Source organism: Microtus oregoni, unplaced genomic scaffold (genome assembly GCF_018167655.1).
Source record: "Microtus oregoni isolate MIOR12 unplaced genomic scaffold, Mior012 000018F_ref0000195, whole genome shotgun sequence".
NCBI classification, from domain to species: domain Eukaryota; kingdom Metazoa; phylum Chordata; class Mammalia; order Rodentia; family Cricetidae; genus Microtus; species Microtus oregoni.
Window position 1 is genome coordinate 31,207,301 of NW_024543077.1, and position 15,898 is coordinate 31,223,198.

Genomic DNA, 15,898 nt, shown 5'->3' on the forward strand with positions numbered 1-15,898 from the left:
AAAATGTGTTGTCTAGACGTAGGATTAATAGTTCTTAGAATACTAATGGCTTGTTATAAACAACATTGAAAAATAATCTTATTTGTTTAAATCTATTATGCATCTAAGACCTTATTTCACAAGGCATATGCTCGGATCCTCTGAAAACCAGAATAACACTTAATGGAGGACATCTGAACATGTGTAGTTATCCTAAATTTGTCGCTTGCCTCACAATGTGTATTCAATTAAATTGCAAGGAATATTGTGAATAAGTTATGAAAATTTTTTAAAAAACTAAATATTTATTAAATACAATACAATTTTGAGAGAGAGGAAAAAGTGTGTGTGTGTATTTTGTGAGGGCCCTTGCTGCCTCCCAGCCAGACTCTAAACCTGATGACTTCAAATGCTTCTTTTCCTTCCTCTTGATTTTTCATTTTGAGTGATTGGTTCATCTTGTTTTCTTCTGGTGACTATTCGGTCTAATCATTTAGTCTAAATTAATTTCATCGATTGTCCTTGCAATGCTGAAAATGTCGTGCAACTTGACGGTGAAAATGCAGGGACAACGGAGGTACTCCAATCCCAGCTCATCGTTTTAAAGAGGGAGCCTGGGCATTGAGTTCTCCTGTTTATAAATGAGAAGACAGATGTTGAGGATTTGACTGTATACAACATGGAATTCTTGAATTCAGTTCATTGCCTGAAGATCAACCCAGAAGCCCGTTTGTCCCTACAGCATTTTCAGCATATTTTATAAGATGGTCTAAACCTTAGCTAGTCAGGTGCATATGGTAAAGAGAGTAGTGTTATTCCAACTGTTAGCCAGATGTAATAGGACATTTCACTTTCCATTCTTTCCTAGTTTGCTTAAAGGAACAGGAATAAATAGTGCGTGTGTGTGAGAGAGTTTGGAGGGTTGGAATTCTTTCACAGGCTTTGTGGCCTCAGAAAGTTCCTTCACCTCCTTAACACCCAGATTCCCTCTTTCAAATGATGAGGTGGGATTGGAGTACCTCTGTTGTCCCTGCATTTTTTTCCATATTGTTTTATTTATTGATTTTTTATGTGCTCTACATTTTTCTCTTCTCCCCTCCCTGCCTCTCCCCTCTCCCCTTCAACCCACCCTCAAAGTCCCCATGCTCCTAATTTACTCAGGAGATCTTGTCTTTTTCTACTTCCCATGTAGATTAGATCTATGTATGTCTCCCTCAGTGTCCTCATTGTTGTCTAAGTTCTCTGGGATTGTGGTTTGTAGGCTGGCTTTCTTTGCTTTATGTTTCAAAACCACCTATGAGTGAGTACATGTGATAATTGTCTTTCTGTGTCTGGGTTCCCTCATTCAAAATAATGTTTTCTAGCTCCATCCATTTTCCTGCAAAATTCAAGATGTTGTCCCTGCATTTTTACGGTCATGTGGTTGGGACGTGGATTATGAAGCCCCTGCTTGTTGTTTTCTGTAAACATCCATTTTATATTTGCTCCCCGTTCTTTGGCATTTCTGCAAGGGGATGCCTTGCTTCACTCCAGCTACCCCAGTCCTGCCCCGAAGGGCACCAGGCTGTGGCACTCCTGATGCTGAAAACGGCATCCTGCTGCCTTTGACTGTGAGTGATCTTCAGCTCAGTGGGAGCCCTTGCAGCCAGCATAGGCTCTCTTTTGCAGAAACCAGGTCTGTTTGGGCTTACATTTCCTAATCTTCTGTTGCGGGAGGTCCTCCCACTCCTCCAGCCTATCACTGCTGAGGTACCAGCCCATTGGGGCGTGGTTTCTCTCCCTTTAAAAAAAGCGGCCACTTCCCTCTCCTCTCTCTCTCTTCACTTCCTGCTCCGCCGGGCGACTAGACTCCTTTCCTGGTTGCGTAGAGGGCTGTTGCCTGGGACAGTGATCTGTAAGTTTTTTCCCCTTTAAATAAATACCACCCTAATAATCATAACCCCGAATTGGTGTGGCATTGTTTGTGACTTACGCCTTCAATCTTCCCTTAAAAGCACAGATCTACTGAAACAAAACACCCCATATCTGTCTATAATAAGAGAATGTGATTTCATAGAAAATGCTCAAATAAAGTGAGAAACTTCAAATGAAATATATAAAAAATATATCAATGCTAAGCTTAGTTTTAATCCTCTACCAAAATATTTTAGACCTATTTTTAAAGGTGCCCTTTAGAGCAATTAAAGTTTAAATTAAAATCTATCTTTTTAGTGGGTCTATTTTAATTTATTTCTTTCGGGATCATGGTTTTGGCAATCAAGTAGCAGATTCAAACCTAATCGAATCTGACCTTTCTTTACTAACTGGCAGTGAAGGTGCACTTTTTACAAATGATTTTTCCCGTGTTGCTTGGCACTGTAACACGGTAGTTCAGCCAAATAAATCTATTAATTCAGTTGGCTTTCTTGTATACAGCTAAACTCCTAAGTTGATTGTGAGGCAAAAATGTTAAAAAGCGCTTTTTGTTTGTTTATTTTTTTGAGACAGGGTTTTACTGTAGCTTTGAGGCCTGTCCTGGAACTAGCTCTTGTAGACCAGGTTGGCCTCGAACTCACAGAGATTCATCTACCTCCACCTCCCGAGTGCTGGGATTAAAAGCATGTGCCATCACCACCTGACTAAATAAAAAGTGCTTTTTAAAATTCATTTAAAATTAATCATGTCAAGTTGACTTAGAAGATTCATCCTATGATATTTATAGTCAGTGTTGTTGGATACAAGGCTATATTCTCATTTGCCTGTTTTCCTCTAATCAGAATATCATTAGTTATTATACCACCAAGATTCTTTATTCATTAATCTTGGTCTTAAAGATTTTTTTTTATATTTTAACATGCTTTCCCGTTAACACTTATAGCAAATATATAGCAAATGCATACAATAAAGAGGAATATTTTAAATTTGAAGTAAAATGTACATTTTGTATTTTTTGTTATAAATTTAGACCTTCGTGTGCTAGATAATGACAAATTTCTTGGCAGACTGGATAAACCCTTAGTTACTTAATTGTTTTTAATTTTAACTTATTTACATTCTGTTCTACACGTTCTTTTCTGGAGTGATAGAAGCAAACATAGCAGTTCAAATGGCTGCGTAGTGTGCTGTGCAACACTGCCCTCTCCTGGTAAAGAAGAAGCAAAGTCTACCACACGCTTCAAAACAGTTCATTTTAAGTAATCTTTGAAAACGAGGGTGGAACTCTCAAACTTTTCCATACTTCTGTACAGTGCTTATTGTGAATATGATGGCATGAAGGAATATCAACAAAAATAAAAGAACAGGGGAATGACGTCACTGAGCTCTGTGCCACTTTCATTTATTGATAATTGTATTTGATAAATATTAATCCATACGACATTTTAATATGCTCTTTAATAGTGCAGGTATTTTATGCACTAGCAAACTGAATGAACATTTTCATACTTTCAGTTTCAGTAGACTTTAGACTGTGAGATGATCACTTTTTTTGTTGATTTTTCGAGACAGGGTTTCTCTGTAGCTTTGCGGCCTGTCCTGGAACTAGCTCTTGTAGACCAGGCTGGCCTCGAACTCACAGAGAGGCACCTGCTTTGGCCTCTCAGGTTTGGGATTAAAAACGTGTACCACCACCGCTGGCATCTTACTAGACTGTAAGTTTTCCATACATTGAACCTAGAGATCACGCATATTCTCTGTGTGGAATATTTTTAAAATAACATCTATAGTTGTAGATATCAGATCTGTATTTATCAAAGGCATCTAGTAACATTAATAAAGAGAAGGGATAGCTTTTAAATTATGAGAAAAACATATACCACGCTGCCACACTTTTCAGTACAGACTAGGATTGCCCCAAATGTTTTGGGTTTAGGTCAGTAGATTACAGTAGATGGACCTTCTTATTGCCTCCAGCAGCAGTAGCAGCAAGCAACTGCATCGCTAACTCTGGGAACTTTATGGTGTTAGTGACCCCCACCTTCTGTTCTTCCTATCATCTCTTCTGAGTTTGCACACAAGACCTTTGTAGTAGCGGTGCTTCTGAGGAGTCATAGCAACTCCTTGGGAACCCAAGATCTTTGCAGTCTCTGTCTTCAAGCCTTTGAGACAATAATGTTTCCGCTTCTCTCTCTCTCTCTCTCTCTCTCTCTCTCTCTCTCTCTCTGTACACAGTTTCTCATTCACCTCCTCTTCTGCTCTCTTCAGCTCCTCCTGTTCCGACCAGCTTCCTTCTTCCAGATTCCCCTTCTGATTTTACGTTGATTCTGGCTTCTGTGTAGGATTTTTATAATTTGTCCCCATATCTCTGGCGTATGGTGTCGTGCTGACATGTGCTTTTGTAATTCCCACCATGCTGCCTCTATTACTCTGGAACTTGTAACTTTGATTGGTGGAATGCAGTCATTTTTCTCCTGTTCTCTCTTTCTCCGACTCCATGGGGTTGACTGTTAGGCTTCTTGGTATATTTCTCCTATTCGTGAGGATGGTGGAAAAGAGAGACAGAATCATGGGGCTAGGTCCCTCGTTGTTTATGAGCCACTGGAATTCATATTTAAAACAATTTTTACTGACAACGCTGATGCTACCAATACAGCGAACAAGGGTGTTTGTTTGTTTGCTTCATTTGGTTCTCTAATTCATTCCCAACTTCCATAATATTACTTGCAATATGTTAACTCCTCCAACATTATACATTACTTTTAGCTGTGTCAATGACCTTGAACTTCCTGTTTAGCTGGGAATGATTTTGTCCTTTTGTGTGTGGGAAAGGATCTCACTGTATGACTGACTACATCGACCAGGCTATCCTCTAACTCACAGAACTCCATCTGCAATTAAAGGAGTGTGTCACCATGCCTATCTATTGAAGTTTTGATTTTTCTGCCTTGGTACCTCCAGAGTACTGGGATTACAGGCATAATATGTTTCATGTAATGCTGGGATTAAACTCAGAGTGTGTGTCCTATGATGTACTAGAAGGAGCTCTAGATTGGGAGTGTGAAAATGTTAGCGAGCTCATTCTAGTACATCATGTTTGAGCTTCTCAAATCCTTTATATAAAGCAGTAGCCCCTTACTCTTCTTGCTAATGATAGTTTAGTGGTGAGTCTGTCACTGGCTTTGAAAAATTCAGAGAAGCTGAGGGAAGGAGTCTACCCTATATCCATTCATTTTAATCTATAAAGCTTCTTTTCTGTTGAACCTTCTGTTTTTGAACCCTTCATCTTTTATGTGACCTGACATGGTGCTTTCCAACCCCTGGCACCTTCATACCAGCTCTGGAGATTAATATGTGCAGACATCCTGGCTCTGCTGCAGACCTATGAAATATAACTGGTAGGCATGGGTGATAACTGCACTCAGCCTTGGGAAGATCTTTCATGAGATCAAGGTTAAAAATACTGATGTAAAACAGAAGACTGTGGCAGGCCAATTGATGTCCAGCTATGTTTAGCTGTCACTGTCTTCTTCTTCTTCCTCTTCTTCTTCTTCTTCTTCTTCTTCTTCTTCTTCTTCTTCTTCTTCTTCTTCTTCTTCTCCTCCTCCTCCTCCTCCTCCTCCTCCTCCTCCTCCTCCTCCTCCTCCTCCTCTTCCTCCTCCTCCTTCTTTTTTTGACACAGGGTTTCTCTGTAGCTTTGGAGCCTATCCTTGAACTAGCTCTTGTAGATCAAGCTGGTCTCGAGCTCACAGAGATCCACCTGCTTTTGCCTCCCGAGTGCTGGGATTAAAGGGTCACCCACTTCGTAAACAAAGAATCTCTTTCTTTAGTCTTCTGTGTACACCTAATCAGTCAACAACACGGTGTCACCATTAGGAGAGCTTGTGTTAAGCCTCAGGAACAGTTGTTTAAGGTAACCTGTGTGTCCTAGTTAGAAAAATAGTCTTGTATCTTAATCTCAGTGCAGAGGTACCATACTTTCTTCCCTGCATGAGCTCCTCAGAGGGAAAGCCACAGTGTTTTCAGCTCACATTTTTGTCCTCTGTCTACTGCTTCCATCTCCTGCTCTCTGCCAGCTGTTCACAAACTTCAGTGCAGAGAATCAGCCTCAGGAAAATAATTTCCTGAACGTATCCCTAGAGAGTCTGATATGTTTGACAAAGGAAATTCCTTATCTTATTGCTTAATTTTCTATCACAGTAATTCTCAGGACAGGACAGAGAACATGTTTTAAAATGGGAGGGACTAGAGAGATGACTTAGTGTTTCAAAGTACTGCCTGCTCTTCCAGAGGACCCCAGTTTAGTTCTCCAAACCCACGTGAGAGCTCAAAACTCTCTGTGACTTCAGTTCCAGGAGGACACCCGTACAGTAGGCAAAACACCCATGCACATCCTTTTCTTTAAGAAGAAAGAAAAATGAGGACCTAGATTAATTACTACTTCATTTTTCAAGATTGAAGCAAAGAAAATGAGATGCTGCGACCTTATTATTCTCTTCCGTTCTGCACATTAACACACAGAATCTTATCAGGATTCTTTACTTAATCACTTCCTCTAAAATGTGCACGCACCCCGTAGCTATGAAAAGTGATGCCACTTGGTATTATGATCTGTGGTATATGACAAGAACAGAATAGTCTTTGGGAAATTTTGTACACTTGATGAGTTTACTGATTAATTGCGATCTATGAAGAACACTTCAAGGAGAGAAACCACAGACTTCTGGTGCAATGAGCTGACATGGTGGCCTTTGTTGGGAGATGTAATGTACTCCAGCATCGGCACTGACACACAAGGTCATGATCCTTAGGATATTTACACTGGGGATTATTCCCAAGCTTTAACAAAACTCTAGCAACTTCAGGGTTATTTTAGAAAAATAGTGAATTTGTAGGTTGTGTATATTTTAGTTTATACATTTAGTGTATGTACATTATTGAACAGTTTATACTGAATGTTTTAAAATATGACTTTTAGATTCTACATATTATAGGAGTTTAATAATTTGAAAACAAAGAAAAATGCTTATTTGGAATGATAAATGTTAAAGATTCTATTACAGTTTAATGTAGTAACCACATAAAGCATGTATATCTTTTGAACTTAAACTTTCAAAAGTGCACATCATTCTGGGTGTATTTTATTTTTCTGGGTGTATTTTAGCCTTGAGAAAATGACTGATTATAACAATCAGCCATTATAATAAAAAGACAATAACACGAAATTAGCATATTTACTAACTTTTACCTCAAGATTAAGTTTATCTCTTCAGAGACAATGAAATAATTTCAGTTTTCTTTCTAGTAGGATCTTCAAGTAAAATATATAGTAAACTATATTTTTAAAAAATCTTTTGAAAAATAGGAATTATAAATGGTCAAATAACGTATTTTCATGTGCTATGTACAAATTGAATAACAACTGCTCTCCTGAATTAAGATTTGTGTTTGAATTGTTTTGCCTAACTTTCCCGTATGCAGGGTGTTGGCTCCAGGTGGTTTAGTGAAGCCTGTGTCTCATGAATGCTCATGTTCAGTTTCTTGGCAGCACAGAAGTGGAGCAGCCAAAGGGGACAGAAGTCGTGAGAGACGCTGTGAGGGACTAAAGGTAAGGAAGGCGCTCAGAAGAACCGCCAGTGTATCGGTCTCATGTAGGTAAGGAAAACCTTCAGAAGAACTAGTGTATCGGTCTCATGCCATCCCATCGGCAGATTGATGGAAGTGAAAACATGCATAACTCTGGTAGGTATAGCTCCACTCTTTAAATTATAATTAAATATTTTTGGTTGTGAGCCTAGCCTTTAATGGCTAAGCCCTCTTTTCAATCCCTCGACCATAGAATGGATAAAGAAAATGAAAAAAAAAAAAACCCAACCACAATTACATCTTGAAAGTGACATGCAAATGGATAGATCTAGAAAAAAATATAGTAAGTAAGTAACCCAGACAGAGAAAGACAAATTTAATATGTACTCACTCACAAGTGGCTTCTAGACATAAAGCAAAGGAAAAAAACCAACCTATAGTCCACAACCCTAGACAACAAAGAGGACCCTAAGAGTGACATACATGGATCTACATAGGAAAGAGAAAAAGACAAGACTTCCTGAGTAAATTGGGAGCATGGTGGTCATGGGAGAGAATGGGGGGGTGGGGAGGAAGGGATGGGAGTGGAGAAAGATGTTCAGCTCAATAAATAAATAAATAACAATTAAATAACTATCACCTGTTCAAGGAGACATTTTAAAGTATAAATCATAGTTATTTTTCTGTACGTACCATATTTTATGAAGTATCATTTCTTTTTTTTTAAATTTATTTATTTATTAAAGATTTCTGTCTCTTCCCAGCCACCGCCTCCCATTTCCCTCCCCCTCCCCTAATTAAGTCCCCCCCCCCCCCTCAGCCCGAAAAGCAATCAGGGTTCCCTGTCCTGTGGGAAGTCCAAGGAACCCCCCACCTCCATCCAGGTCTAGTAAGTTGAGCATCCAAACTGCCTAGGCTCCCACAAAGCCAGTACGTGCAGTAGGATCAGAAACCCAGTGCCATTGTTCTTGAGTTCTCAGTAGTCCTCATTGTCCGTTATGTTCAGAGAGTCCGGTTTTATCCCAGGCTTTTCCAGACCCAGGCCAGCTGGTCTTGGTGAGTTCCCAGTAGAACATCCCCATTGTCTCAGTGTGTTGAAGTATCATTTCTTACAGTAACTAAAAGCTTTTAGGGTCAAGTTCCCTTAGTGTTTATATTCAGTGGTCTGCCTTTGTATTTCTTGGCCAGTGTGAAGCCATGCTCTAGCTCAAAACTAGTAGTACTATCATAAAAATCTATAACAGTTAAATTATTATATCTACCAGCTAAAATATTTTTTTTAGCTGAAAATATTTTTGCAGCTGATTGCACAACAGACTTTGGAAATACTGCTATATATTAAGGATGTCCCAATGGGTCATGCCAATCAGCAATGTTAGGGGAGACTGTGTAACTAAGAGAACAGAAGAAAATATTGATTAAACCACCTAAGTATTCACAAGTAATAAATTTCTTGAGGAAAAAAAATATGCAATCTCATGAACTCACATTCACCAAGGTTCCTGATAAAATCTTATAACTACACACCACAAAAATGTTTCTGTAAAACCCACCTCTCAAAAGTCAGTTGGGAGAACTCCTTCAAGAGGTCAGGCATCTTCATATTCCTAAGACGATCTGCATATCACTACTTTATTTGCTAAGTTAGCTTTTATTTTCTGTGGCTGCTTTCACAGTTTGGTGGATGGGAGATAACCTTTCTGTGACCTTGCTTCTAGAGGTGAGCTCTTTCCACAGGACTGTTAAGCCCTGTGGTTTGTTCCAAGCTGAATCATGAACATTAAAAATTACTACTATGGTTTGAGAAGGTCAAATAAAGTATATGCAAAGTTTAAGTTAAGGGAAAAGATTAGAATGAGATTTATATTCTGGATAAAGAAATAAAGCAGGGCGTGCCTTCATCCATTCACTCTTGTGATTATTTGATACAGTCCTCGAAGTAGACATTCTGGGCTCCCAGGATAATATCACTCACATTTAAGGAAAATGCTCTCTCTCATGAGCCATTTCTTCCCATTGTCATTAGGCAATGTTTCAGGCTGGTCTTCATCTGAACAACATTTTTAGTCAGCAATAGAGGGTTTTATTGATGACCTTGTAGGTTGTGGCAACACTTAAAATATGATTCTAATTGTTTTAATAGTGGTCCAAGTCCTGGGTTGAGTACAACTTTACTGCAACCAAAACATATCTTAAAAGAACAATGGTGTTGCAATATTTCTTTATACGTTTGGAATTCTTAATCCATTATCTCTAATATGAAATGAAAATGGTTCAATTACCTTATGACTATGCCAAAGAGATACTTTAACTTAAATGGCTTCTAAATCTATGACTAGTTTATATGAGGTTTTAAATGGCATAGCTATAGAGTTCAATACCTAAAAATGAACTGTTTGGGGGGAATATATTGAAAAATAACAATAGAGTTAAAATGTATACTTAACGGACAGTAGCTTTTATTAAACATGCGTCTTTCACAATTGATATGCATTTAACAAATAAATTGTATAGGTTGAAGAATTGGTTTCTCAACAAAGTAAATATGTATAAGAGAGAATTTTGCATTAGTGAATATGAGTAAGATGATGGTTTTTATCTGAGTTTGTTGAAATTGTTTCTCTTATGCTGTGTCTGAGGTCAGAGCTATGATAAAATGTATCAATATTTACACGTATTTTTAATTTGCTATCCTATGGATGTGGCCATTGGGTGGCGCTGTGGATCCACTGGAAATAGAAACTTTCAAATGTCTGTGACCCCATTTTGATTTTCTGCTTCTTTTTCCCAAACACATGTGTCCTGGCTCTTTTAGTAAATACATTGTAGTGTTGGACTCATTTTTTCTCATGTAGCTAAAAATGTTATTTATATTTACTCCGTTTTCTAAGTTAGCATTTTAAATGCATTGCCTTTTGACATTAGGTAAAAATTAAAAATTTAAGTATAATAAGGCAGTTAGAAATCTTAAAGAAGTTTCAGTAATGTTATATTTATACTCTTGCACTTCATCATATCTGCTTGATTTTTAACAGAATGTTTCTAATGATTTGGCTAGTCACTGTTTGGTGACTATAGAGAATTCATTGTTTGCGAATGTTAATGTAAGAACTTGTGTAAGAATAAAAATACCTTCTGCTTGTCAAAATGACATATCACATTTCTATTTCTTAATTATGAATTTAGCATGACATTTACAAACCAGTAAGTATTTAAAAATGTGATATTATAAAACTCAGCACTGTTTTCATTATGAGTTTCATTTTCAGACGGGATCTGTTTCAAGACAATCAGTTCAAACACCAGGACTCAGTGTGTATTCACAATTCGTTATGTTAAATTATGCATACACACTAGGACATGGATAGTAACTCAGTAGCCTCCCTCAGACATGCGTAGAGATAACATGTTTTGGCCCCAGTTTGAAAGGGCTGTCTCCAGTTAATGAGGTTCCACTTAAATACATGAAGCTGCTTCAATGTAATTCAGCCTTTGGAGTCACTGACAAGATGTTTTCATCAGCTTAGGCCTTCATCATTGGATTTCACTCTGGGTTACAATTCTCTTGTGTCTTCACAGTTCTTTTTCTTCAAATGACCAACTATTTAGAACCTAGTTATACAAAAAACAAAAACAAAAACAAAAACAAAAACAAAACCCAGCATGATTATTAGGACTATTTTAGCAACTTGAGTGTAAGAAATACAAAGTGGCCTTGGAGTGCCAAATAGTTTGCAGATGATATGATAGTATACATAAGTGACCCTAATCATTTCTACCAGGAAACTCCTACAGCTGAGAAATACTTTTAGAAAGAGATTGGCTATAAGTTTAACTAAAGTCAATATATCAATCAATCATATTTATGAATGTATACATATATATCAATCAATCATATATATATATATAAATGTATACGTATATATACACATATTTATATATAAACAAACAAATCAGTAGCTAGACTGATAAAGATTTCATGCCAACAACGCTTTTCATAATAGCTTCAAATTATATAAATAACTCTAAGCAAGTGACTGATGTATATGATAAAAACTTCAAATCTTTGAAGAGTTTGAAGAAGATATCAGAAGATGGAAAGATCTCCCATGTTCATGGATCAGTGAGATTAACAGTATAAAAATGGCCATCCTACCAAAACCAATCTACAGATTCAGTGCAATCCCTATCAAAATTCCAACACAATTCTTTACAGACTTTGAAAGAACAATACTAAACTTCATTTAAAAACAAAAACAAAACAAAACAAAAATAGGATAGTTAAAACAATGCTGTAAAATCAAAGAATTTCTGGAGGTATCACCATCCCAGATTTCAAGCTATATTACAGAGCTATATTAATGTTTAAAGTGCATGGTATTGGCATAAAAACAGATACATTGATTAATGGAATCAAATTGAAGACCTAGAAATAAATCCTCATGCCTATGGACATTTGAATTTGGATTTTTTAAAAAAGCCAGAAATACACACCGAAAAAGACAGCATCTTCAACAAATGGTGCTGGTCAAACTGGATGTCTGCATGTAGAGAATGCAAATCTATATTTATCACTCTGCACAACTTCAAGTGGATCAAAGACCTCAAAATAAAATCATATACACGGAACCTGAAAGAAGAGAAAGTGGAGAATAGCCAGAACACTTTTGCCACATAGATGACTTTCTGAACAGAATACTGATAGTATAGGCACTAAGATCAGCAATTATTAAATGGGACCTCATGAAGCTGAAAAGCTTCTGTAAGACAAGAGGCACTGTCAATCAGGCTAACTGGTAGCCTGCAGAGTGGGAAAGTATTTTTTACCAACTACACATCCAATAGAGAGATCAAAAAGCCAAATAACCCAATTGAAAAACATGATACAGATCTAAACAGAGAATTCTCAGTAGAGGAATTTCAGATGGCTGAGAAACATTTAAAGAAAGGTCCAATATTCTTATCCATTAGAGAAATGCAAATCAAAATTACTTTGAGATTCTATCTTACGCCTGATAAGATCAATAATAGAAGTAAAACTCATGCTCAGGAGGATATGGAATAAAGGGAACACTCCATTGCTGATGAGATTGCACACTTGTACAGCCGCTATGGCAATCAAATACTTAAAAAGTTGGGAGTGGATCTACCTCAAGATCCACTCTTAGGCATATAGTAAAAAAATGATGTATCCTACCATAGTGACCTTTGCTCAGCAATGTTCATTGTAGCATAGTCATGGTAGTCAGAAGCTAGAAACAACATAGACGTTCCTCAACTCAAGAAATGTGGCACATTTAGACAATGAAGTATTACTTACCTGTGTTTAAAAATGAGTCAATGAAATTCATATGAAAATGGATAGAACTAGTAGAGAAATCATCCTAAGTAGGTAACCCAGACCCAGAAAGACAGATATGGTACTTATTCTCTTATGAATGGATATTAGCCATAAAACAAATTATAACCAAGCTACAATCCATAGGTCCAGAGAGGTTAGGTAAAGAGGAAGGGTCTGAAGGATGCAGGGATCTCCTTGGGAGGAGGAAATAGAATAGATTTGATGATCAACCTGGGGGTAGGTGGGGACAGGAGTTGGGGATCAGGTTGGGATAAGATTGGGTGGAAGGAGAAAGTGTGGGAAGAGTCACCTGGAATTGTCCATCAAATCCCTCCCCTCAGATTTCAGGGCATCCCATTGAAGAGGACATGGAAAGATTGTAACAACAGGAGGGGATGGAGGACACCAGGAGAACAAGACCCTCTGAATCACCTAAACAAGGGATACATGAGTTCAGAGAGACTGAAGTAGCATGCACAGGGTATACATGGGTCTGCATCAGATCCTCTGTGTATATATTATAACTATTAGCTTAGTATTTTTATGGGATTCCTTGCAGTGAGACCTAGTTGGTCTTGGATTCTTGTGCCTGCTCTTAAGACTCTATTCCTCCTACTGGATGACTGTGCCCAACTTCAATATGACAGCTCTTACTTGTTTGTATTATCTTTTTTTTATGTCATATTTAGTTATTATCTCTGACTAACCTGTTTGTTTCTAACTAGAGACTGAGAGAGAGGGAGTGAATTTGGAGTGGCAGAGAGGTGGGAAGGAACTGGGAAAAGTAGAGGAAGTAGAACTATAATTAGGAATATATTGTATGAGAATCTATTTTCTTTTTTTTTATTTTTTTATTGAAAAAATTTCTGCCTCCTCCCACTCCTCTCTCACTTCCCCCACTCCTCTCCCCCTCCCCCCACTCCATTCCCCCTTTCTCTCCAGTCTGAAGAGCAGTCCGGATTGGGCCTGGTTAGTACTTTCATGGGAGAATCTATTTTCAATAAAGGAAAAATACACATTCACAAAGCGGCATAGAATTGCCAAATAATAGGGTCTAAGAAATAAATTAATTTTCCTGCCCACTAGCATGTATCCTATTAGTTTTAGTAATAGAATTAGATTTCACTTTTTAAAATGTCCTTTGAGAGATGTATGGAAATCATGTAATGTGGGCGTCAAAACTCAATGTTCTATAAACTTTCATGACAAGCTCTAAATAGCACTAACACATGTTTAACTTACTTTATAATTTCAATTTTTTTCATCATTTTATGGAAGCAAAGACTGTGTCTTGATCCTGTATTGTACTGGTGTTTAAAATGCTTATGTTTTATGTCCTTTGAAGCTTTTTGTTGGATTGGATTATTATGTTCAATTTACAAGGATAGATCTATGTAGGTCTACACAGGAAGGAATTCAGAGAAAAAATTGAAAGACATTTGCAAACAAGGCTCTTCAAGGATTTACATTAAAATAATAAATAAGAAAAGGAATATAGCCAAGGATAAGAGAGTATATGTCATGCATTGTCTCTCATCACTCTAGAATTAGAAGAATTTTGGAAGACAGTTAAGAAGTCCACAAGTAAGAAAATCAAGGAGACTTAAGATGGGAGAAAAGTTTTGTGAGCAGTGAGCTTGAAATTTAGGGAAAAAAAGCAGAGAGACCATGATTATCAAATTATTTAAGCTTAGAGTGAGTCTAATTCTAGATGCAAGACTTTTGCAGATATATTTTCAGCAATCACGTCACAAAACTGATGGGAATGTTGATATTTACATGAAACACGAATGGGGAGTGTGATGGTAAAGGAAGATGTCTGGGTGCAAGGGAGCAAGTGCATCCTCCATGATGCTTGTTCCCAGCCCATTTCATGATTGCGGTGTGTAAGGATGTTAGGGAATACAGTTTGGGTTGGTGGAGGATTGATAACTCAAGGCTTTTTTAGTACTGTTAACTTGGTCTTGACATGAGGTAGGGGAGTGATACCAGAGGGGCTTATACCAGCTGTTTAGGTCTCATCATCCCTTTCCTGCTTTCTCCGGCCCTCCTCCGTGTGTGTGTGTGTGTGTGTGTGTGTGTGTGTGTGTGTGTGTGTATGTGTGTACATGTGTGATATCAACACTCTCTTTCCTTTCTTCATTACTTCCATTCATTTGTCCCTTTCTAAACAGACAAGTTTTAAATTACTGGCTTTTTGTAACAATATTTTCATAAAACACAAGGTTATGGGATTCATGTCTGAGGTCACAGGAATTGCTGTTTTCAGATGGCGAAAAAGCCCTTGGAAGTGACTGTGAGGCCCTGCAAGCAGTACAAGGTGGCTTATCTCAGGTATCCTTCCATAAGTACAGAACACAGACCCTCCTGTACTTTTAGTGTTTCATGCACGGAAACCTTAATTATACTGAGTCAAAAGTATACTACAATTGGGAAAGACAGCTAATATGCACGCTTTGAGGGAGAGCTGAATAACACTACATGGAAGCAAAACATGTTTCTTAAAGACCGAGAAGTATTTGGCATACATTGGGTGTCATGTGCACACTGTAAGACTTCTACAGGCAAAAGAACAATAATAATGAAGCAGCTTATGTCAAAGGAACACAGGAAAAAAAGCAGACTGGAAAAGTATGCCACCCAAAGTGGGTACAAAACAAGTAACAGCGGCTGGGATTCGAAGGCAGATACTTAAAGGCACTCCTGTAAGCATTAATTGAGCTCCTCTCTGTGGCAGTGCAAAGACATAAATAAGAAGGCTTTGAGCACTCTGCCCCGGGAACAACTACCATGCATGCTCACATCTGCCCTAGATTAGAATGGATTGCGCAATGCAAATAAATAGGACACACAAGAGCCCTGGAGCTCTGCCCGACCTCACATCTGATCCTTCAGAATCAAGTTCAAAGGACTTTCCATATGCTGAAAATGAGTTGTAGAAGCCCTAGCAGTGGGGTATGCAATCCTACTACTTTAAAAGTCTCCTTTCTTTCCTTCTTTTTTAAAGTCATATAAAGGGAAGGAACTAAGAAAGAAAATAGGGGGTCAGAGGGGTTGCCACCAGAAAGTAAAACACCC

At 37.9% G+C, this 15,898-nt stretch overlaps 1 protein-coding gene across 1 annotated transcript in view; it reads left to right on the plus strand.

The window, feature by feature from the left end:
- The window catches only part of LOC121458946 (PTB domain-containing engulfment adapter protein 1-like), a 222,299-nt gene that overhangs the window by 174,236 nt on the left and 32,165 nt on the right, over positions 1-15,898 (plus strand). The window contains exons 4-5 of the mRNA XM_041668381.1: positions 7,431-7,487; positions 11,174-11,188. Coding sequence (XP_041524315.1) covers positions 7,431-7,487; positions 11,174-11,188 — 72 coding nt within the window. The remainder of the gene's footprint in view (positions 1-7,430; positions 7,488-11,173; positions 11,189-15,898) is intronic.